The sequence below is a fragment of the Neomonachus schauinslandi genome, chromosome 4 (genome assembly GCF_002201575.2).
Source record: "Neomonachus schauinslandi chromosome 4, ASM220157v2, whole genome shotgun sequence".
Classification (NCBI taxonomy): Eukaryota; Metazoa; Chordata; class Mammalia; order Carnivora; family Phocidae; genus Neomonachus; species Neomonachus schauinslandi.
The window spans coordinates 47,474,432-47,482,759 of NC_058406.1; the positions used below are offsets into that span (position 1 = coordinate 47,474,432).

The 8,328-nt window shown below is 41.2% G+C and overlaps 1 protein-coding gene across 1 annotated transcript in view; it reads right to left on the bottom strand.

Moving 5' to 3' along the window:
- Positions 1-7,875, bottom strand: part of LOC110571781 (cytochrome P450 2J2) — a 34,736-nt gene extending 26,861 nt beyond the window's left edge. The window contains exon 1 of the mRNA XM_021679941.1: positions 7,595-7,875. Coding sequence (XP_021535616.1) covers positions 7,595-7,804 — 210 coding nt within the window. The 5' untranslated portion in view covers positions 7,805-7,875. The remainder of the gene's footprint in view (positions 1-7,594) is intronic.
- Positions 7,876-8,328: the final 453 nt, after the last annotated feature.

Consider the following 8,328-nt stretch of genomic DNA (forward strand, 5'->3'; position numbering starts at 1 on the left):
GAAAGAAAGAAAGAAAGAAAGAAAGAAAGAAAGAAAGAAAGAAAGAAGAAAGAAAGAAAGAAAGAAAGAGAAAGAAAGAAGAAAGAAAGAAAGAAGAAAGAAAGAAAAGAAAGAAAGAAGAAAGAAGGGAAGGGAAGGGAGAAGGGAAGGGAAGGGAAAGAAAACAGACCTAAGTAAATAAGGAATAAAGCATCATTAACAACTGTTCTTACTCTTTTCTGAGTCACAGAATCCTTTGAAAATCTAGTATATGGCATGGATCTGCTCTTAAAGAAGCTCACAGTCTAGGGGTGCCTGGGTGGCTCAGTCGTTAGGCGTCTGCCTTCGGCTCAGGTCATGATCCTGGGGTCCTGGGATCGAGCCCCGCATCGGGCTCCCTTCTCGGTGGGAGTCCTGCTTCTCCCTCTCCCACTTACCCTGCTTGTGTTCCCTCTCTCGCTGTCTCTCTCTCTGTCACCCGTAGACCCTCTCTAAAGGAAATCCTAAATGATGTACTTCAAACAGAAGGATAGTGATCCCAATAAATAAATAAAATCTTAAAAAAAAAAAAAAAAGAAGCTCACAGTCTAATGGAGTATATGGAAAAATAATCAGTTCTTATTTTTACTATTCTGTACAATAAATCATTCGATGAGGGCAAGTTAAGCACATAGGGGGCCCAGGCGCTAGGACAGGTTCCTGGGAAAAGTATCTCCTCATTTGAGTAAGGAGATAGGAGACAAGGCTGGCAAGGTAATCTGAGCTAGATTGAGGAGAGTCTTCATGCCAGGTGAAATAGTTTGAATCCTGTTTTGTTTGTAATTAGAAGTCTGGAGATGTTTGACTAGGAGACATAATGTAAGTGAGTATTTAAGAGCTTGGATTGTGAAGTCCTACAAATCTGAATTCACCTGTGACTTTCTGTGTGATTTGGGGGCAAGTTATTTGCCTTCCCTGTGTCTCAGTTTCCAAATCTATAAAATGGAGGTTATGGCAGGATTAGCCCTAATACTAATATTAATAATAAAGTTATTTATTGTTATTGATATATTTGGGAGCATATTTTAGCAAAGGGACTCTGGTAAGATATTGACAAAGGAATGAAGGGGAAGAGGCCAGAGAGTGGGATAATGGAGCCCATCCAGCAAGGAGGCCAGACAGGGGATGCCTTATACGCAACAATAGTGGCTTTCCTTGAATTTCTTGCTATCAACTTTTTTTTTTTTTTTTTTTTAAAGATTTTATTTATTTATTTGAGAGAGTGAAAGAGAGCATGAGAGGGGAGAGGGTCAGAGGGAGAAGCAGACTCCCCGCTGAGCAGGGAGCCCGATGCGGGACTCGATCCCGGGACTCCAGGATCATGACCTGAGCCGAAGGCAGTCGCTTAACCAACTGAGCCACCCAGGCACCCTTGCTATCAACTTTTTAAAGAAAAGGGAAGAGTGGTATAGATATAGAAATAAGCATCAACTATGTGCTAGGCACCCTGGCAACAAGTTGATATTCATGGGGTTATTTGATCCTTTTAACAATCCTGAAAACATTTTCAGTTTTCAGAAAAGGAGGCACAGAGATTTCGCACATAGCTTGGGCACATAAAGTTTGGGCTCTTTCTAACTCTCTAGGTTTCATCCTTAAATGAAAGGATGAAGATACTCTCTTCTGAGTGATGGCACTCCCTAAATATTAACGAGCCACATGACTTCCCAATCAAAAACCTCATGCCCAGCTTCTCCAGGTGTAGCCAATGGTACAGGAGTAGTGGTGATGTGTGCACCTTCTGGGTCTCAGCCTTAAATGAAAGCTGCTTGCTCACCACCTTCCCTTTTCCTCTTTCTGTGGAGCAGAACTCACACACGAAGGTGTTGCAGGACCAGAGCTACAACATAGAAGGAACTGGAGTTTTTGGATGACCTCGAGGTATAAAGCAGCTTCTCGCTCCTGGCCTTCCTGCCTACATCTGAACTCATTTGTGGGAGAAAGGTAAATTTTAATATTTTTTTACACCATTGCATTTTGGGGTCTCTGTTATAAGCCTTAATGTGTATCCTAACTAATACATTTATCTACCTTATCTACCATTTTCCCACTTTGGTCCAATAAAGTTTTCTCTTACTTAGATAAATACTCCTCTAATAGGTCATATAGCTATGATAGAGAAAGTTTAGAAAATAGGGGAAATAACAGAAGAAAAGTTCCCTTCATGCCATTTAAACAGGCTAGTTTCTTCACTGTGCTGCTGCCGTGTTTTGGCTCATGCCACTTCCGCACATTTAAAATATCCTCTCCCCTTAACTCCACTTAGCCACTTGCCTAACATTCATTTAAAGCTCAGTCCAATTTATTCCAATATTCTACAAGAGGTTATCTCTAGGGCTTCCCATTCTCCATGATCCTATCTACTGATACCTCATTTGGTTACCCTGAGTCTACACCACACATTTCATCATACACTGTTTTGCGTTGTGGCTGTCCTATGGTAAACACTTCATAAATGTGTATTAAATAAATTAATTCATGAATAAATCAATTATCCTCTATCATGAAAAGTCAAGTGGCATAAATAGAGAATAGGTCTATGAGTCAAATCGTCCTGGATTCCAGTCCTTCTTTTGCCATTATCTATGCTGAATAACTCAAGCAAATGACTTTATTGTTTTCAGCCAGTTTCCTCAATGGCCAAATGGAACCACCACCAGATAATACCTAACTTTTGTGTCCTTTGTGAAGATTAAATGAAAACATATAAATCCTGATATAAGACCTAGCAAATAGTTGGTACTTAATGTTTCCAAATTGCTAGAATGTAAATTTCATTATAACTGAATGAACCATTTGACTCCATTTGTTTTACAAACAAAAACTTAAAAAATGCAAACCTATATGGAGTAAAATTTGACAGTCTGACTTGAGAAAACATCAGGCCACAGATAAGATCCTAGCCTCAGTTTCATTACTAGCCAGTTTTATGACCGGCAAATCATTTACCCTTTCTAATTAGCTCTATCTTAATGGTAAAACAAAGGCACAGATCAAATTTCTGATTCCAGACAAGATTGAGTAAAAGCATTTCCATTTTACTTCTTCTACTAATCATGACCCTAATTAGCACAGACAAAAATAACTCCAAGAAAGTCCTGTTTTCTCTAGCCAAAGTGCCAGAAAAGGCCTGGCCTAATAGGACAGAAACTTTTTAACCTTTCTACTTCCCTGTTCTGGAGGCAACACCATGAAAAAAGATGTGATTCTCCCCCACCCTAATGGGGGCTGCATCAGTGGAAAACATGGGTGGGAACTTGTCTTTACCCTACCTTTGTAGCAACAAGGTGATGCCCCTTGCCTGCCCAGTCTGTGAGCTGAACTGTAACTATCACCCCCAAACTGGAGGGGTTAAGAGGGGGAATTCTAATTTCTACCCTTCTACAGAAATAAGGAGATGCTTTTTTCCCATGGAGCAGATATGGATAGATCTCTGACTTCCATCCTCCCTGCAGTAAGGAAGAGGCTATCGTACCCAGGGCAGGGGGGAGTTGTCTTTTGTCCCCATTCTCATTCTCCCCAGCCTTCACTGACGAGAATGTAGGATGGAGTCCTCTGTGGGTGGATAACACATAAGTGGGGAAGACTAGAAGTGCTATAGAGGCTTTATAACTTAAACTGACATTTGAACCACTATCCACAAAAGTAAGCTTCTGACCATAAACAGGTTGACTCTCTGCCAAAATGGAAGAATTTACATGTCCCAAGTCATATAAAACACAAAATGTCCAGGATATATTCCAGAATTACTCACCTTACCAGGAGCCAAGAAAATCTGTTTGAATGAGTTGATACCAATACTGAGATGACACAGATGTTGGCATTATAGGAATAAGATTTTAAATCAGGTATAATATGTTTCAATAAACAATTACAAATATTCTCAAAAACATTTGAAAATAGTTGGGGGCACCTTGGTGGCTCAGTTGGTTAAGCGTCTGACTCTTGATTTCTGCTCAGGTCATGATCTCAGAGTCATGAGATTGAGCCCTGCAGTAAGTTCCACGCTCACCGCAGAGTCTGCTTGGGATTCTCTCTCTCTCTCTCCCCTCTCCTCTCCCTCTGCTTCTTCCCACTCTCAAATAAATAAAATAAATCTTTAAAAAATTAAAAAAAATAGAAAATCTTACCAAAGGAATAAAAATATATATAAGAACCAAAGGGAAAAATTAAAACTTAAAAAATACAATAACCCAAAGAAAAAACTTAATGGAGCAACTCAACAGCAGAATAGGAATGACAAAGGAACCAATGAAACTGAAGACAGATCAATAGACTGTATCCAATCTGAACAACACAGAGAAAATAGATTGAAAAGAACAAAACTGAGCCTCAGGGATCTATATTAGAATAACAAAAGATCTAACACTTGAACCATCGCCATCCAAGAGTCCCAGAAAGAGAGGAAAAAGGATGTGGAATTGAAAAAATATTTGAAGAAATAATGGCTGAAAACTTCTCAAATTTGGTAAGAGATCAAACTACAGATCTAATAACCCAATAAGCTCAAAGAAATCAACACCAAGACATACCATAATCAAATCTTTGAAAACTAAAAGCAAAAAAACCTGGGGCACCTGGGTGGCTCAGTCAGTTAAGTGTCCGACTCTTGGTTTCAGCCCAGGTCATGATTTCTTGGTCGTGATATCAAGGCCCAGGTCAGACTCTGCACTCAGCACGGATCTGCTTCAGATTCTCTCTCTCTCTCAAATAACTAAATAAAATCTTAAAAAAAAAAAAGGCAAAAAAGTCTTGACATCAGGCAGAGAAAAACAACTTATTACTTATGGGGAGCAACAATTCAAATCACAGCAAATCTCTCATTTGAAACTACAGAGGCCAGAAAGAAGTGGTACAACATTTTAAAATGTTGAATGAAAGAAACTGTCAATCTAGAATTCTACATTAAGTGAAAATATACTTCAGAAATGAAGGCAAAATAAAGACATTCTTAGGTAAAGGAAAGTTAAGAAAAGTTTTTGCCAGCAGACCAGCTCTAAAAGAAGGGCTAAAGAAAGTTCCTCAGGTAGAAAGGAAGTGATAATGGTAGAAAATTTGGAACTTTGGGAATGAAGGAAGAGCAACATAAAGGGTAAGTGGATAAATAGACTATTCTCTTGAATTAAAAGAAGTGTTTAACAGTTAAAAGCAAGTTTATAATATTGTCTGATGTGGTTCTCAATATATGTAGACATAATATTTAAGATAATTAATTGTAAAGCAGGGAGGAGAGGATAAAAGTACCTAATGGTTGTAAAGCATCTATATTGTACTTGACATGGTAAAATGGTGATACTAGTAGATTGCATTAAGCTATGTGTGCCTCTTGTAATCCTTAGGCAGACACTTAAACACAATGCAGAGATATGCTAAAAAACACTATAAATAAATTAAAATGGAATTCTTAAAAAAATGTTCAAGTGACCCACAGGAAGACAGAAAAGGAGAAATAGGGGAATAAAAAACAGGAGAAAAATAGAAAATAAATAATAAAATGGCAGACTTAAGTATTAACTTATTGATAATTACATTAAATATAATGATCTAAATCCACCAATTAAAAGACAGAGATTGGGACGCCAGGGTGGCTCAGTCAGTTAAGCATCTGCCTTCAGCTCGGGTCATGATCCTGGGGTCCTGGTATCGAGTCCCGCATTGAGACTTGCTCAGTGGGGAGCGTGCCTCTTCCTCCACCTACTGCTCCCCTTGCTTGTTCTCTCTCTCTCTCTCTCTCTTTCAAATAAATAAAATCTTTAAAAAAATAAAAGACAGAGATTGGCAGAATTAAAAAAAATGATCCACCTATATGCTGTCTGCAAGAATCTCGTTTCAAATATAACGATACAAATAGGTTAAAAGTGAAAGGATGAAGTATATACCATGCAGATAATCATCAAAAAAAGAGCTGGTATGGCTGTATCACATCAGCTAAAGTTCAGGCAACGAAAATCACCAGGGATCAGGAGAGACATTACATAATAACAAAAGAGTCAATTCACCAAGATGATATAATAATTTTAATGTGTATCTTCCAAATAACAGAGATGGCAAATACATAAAGGAAAAACTACCAGAACTGAATTGAGAAATAGACAAAGCTGCAATTATAGTTGGAGACTTCAACATGCCTCTCCTAGTGATTGACCGAATCAATAGATAAGAGGTCAGGGTATAGAAGGGTATAGAAGAACTAAACAGCAGGATCATCCAACGAGATCTAATTGATATATATAGAACACTCCGCCCAGCAATAGCAGAACACATACATTTTTTCAAGCATGCATGGAACTGTATCCTGGGTCATAAAACAAACCTTAGCAAATTTCAAAGACCTGAAATTATACAGAATATGTTCTTTCACCACAGCGACATCAAACTGGAAATCATTAATAGAAGGAAAGCAGGAAAATTTCCAAATACTTGGAAATTAAACAACATATTTATTTCTTTTTTTAAAAGATTTTATTTTTAAGTAATCTCTACACCCAACCTGGGGCTCGAACTCACAACCCCAACATCAAGAGTCGCACACTCCCCCGACGGAGTCAGCCAGGAGCCCCTAAACAACATATTTCTTAAACAAGGGTATAGGTTTAGGAGCCTAGCTTTAAAATTCTGTGACTAATCCTGTCATTTAGTGTTACCAACTGGGGGTTTCTCCAAAAAAGTGATAAAACCTTCTCCATCTGTACTTGAGTATAGAAGTATGTGTTTAAAGTGCTCTAGGTACGTCTAGGAAAAGGGGAATTAGTATCTGTTGTGCACCTACTAAAAGCCATGTTTGACCATTGATGGTTTTATTTAACCTTCACAGACACCTACCACAGTGTTGTCACTCAGCTAGGTAGTGATAGGTAGCAGAGGTACCTAGCTGAGTGACAGGAAGCCAGCTGAGGATTTTTAAGAGAGGGTTGGATGTTGGAGGGAATTTTAAGAAAATCAGAAGGGCCAGAGTTGGGAAACCCTGGTGGGACATGATTATAAAAAGGTGGAAAGAGGCTGAGTTAGGGATCCACTTGGAACTCTTCTTAACTCTGGAAGGCAGTGGGGAAGCACTAAGAAAATTTAAGAAGAGGGACATTTTAGAACAAATTACTTTAGTGAGAACAGATAGCAGGGAGAGGAGACTGAAAGGGAGGGGCTCAGCTACTGACAAGTGGCGAGGATTTAGGTAGTACTCTTACCATTTTATACTCAGGAAATAGAGCCGAGAAGGTAAGTACAGCTTCCCAACAAAACCACCGCCCCCCCCGACAAAAATATTAAAGAGGACAAAGTGATCATATTATCAATAGGATGTTCCAATAACATTTAACAAGATACACAATTAAATGGGTTAAAGAATGTAACATGTCTGGTACCCTTAAATAGTAAACAGTGAATAATATTTCACTTCTAGAAAGGGCAGGTGTAATCATGCCAGTTGACAGTGAGGAAACCGAGGCTCAACGCAGGATTTACCAAGTAACCTGCGTTAGCTGCACAGCCCCCCAGCCTCCCGCCCTCGATCCCCGGGATGGCCCCTGTCCTGCAGGTCAGGGTCAGGGCACAGCCCTGCACCTTCTCCCGCTCCTACCCGCTGAATCGTCAGGTGCGACTGCTCAAAGTCCAGATGGAAGAAGTTGCCCACGAAGGGCAGGGGTAGGGGACCTGGCGGGTAGTTCTTTGGGCGCCGTCTTTTGAGGAAATCAGCAAAGAACAGAAAGGCGACGGCACCCAGCAGGAGGGCGCGGAGATGGAGCACTGTCCAGACGGCGGCCGCCAGGCAGCCCACCGCCGCAAGCATGGCTCTTCGGTCCTCTTCCTCGGCTGAGCTCTGAGCGGGCGACGTCCCTGCCTGTCCCTGCCGCTAAGCTCGCAGGACCGCCCGCCTGCCCCGCCCAGCTCGCCCCGCCCCTGCCGCCCCCACTCCGCCCCGCCCCTGCCGCCCTCCCCAATGCACCCCGGGTGGGAACTCTGTCCCAGCTGTTCGCCCCGCCCGCCTCCTGCAGTGCCGAATGAGCCTCCCTTTTCCCTCCTTCCTTCGCTGGACCCCAGACCCCACGCCAGCCAGGCTGCCCTCCAGAAGCCTGGAACTGAATTCTTGGGAGGACCCGTACCGGTCTTGGAAAAGGCCAGGCTAGGAGTGTTGTTCTTTTCTGTTTAGAGAGCTTGTCTCTCAGACCACTGGGGCTCTTGGGTGTATGGTTTCGGTGCATCTCCGAGAGCACCACGAGCATTGGAGCTCTGTGTTTTTCAATCACCCTCTCATCCAACAGTTGGAATCTTGCCAGGTAAACAGTGATGCTAACAGCAGCGCTTGGTATTTCT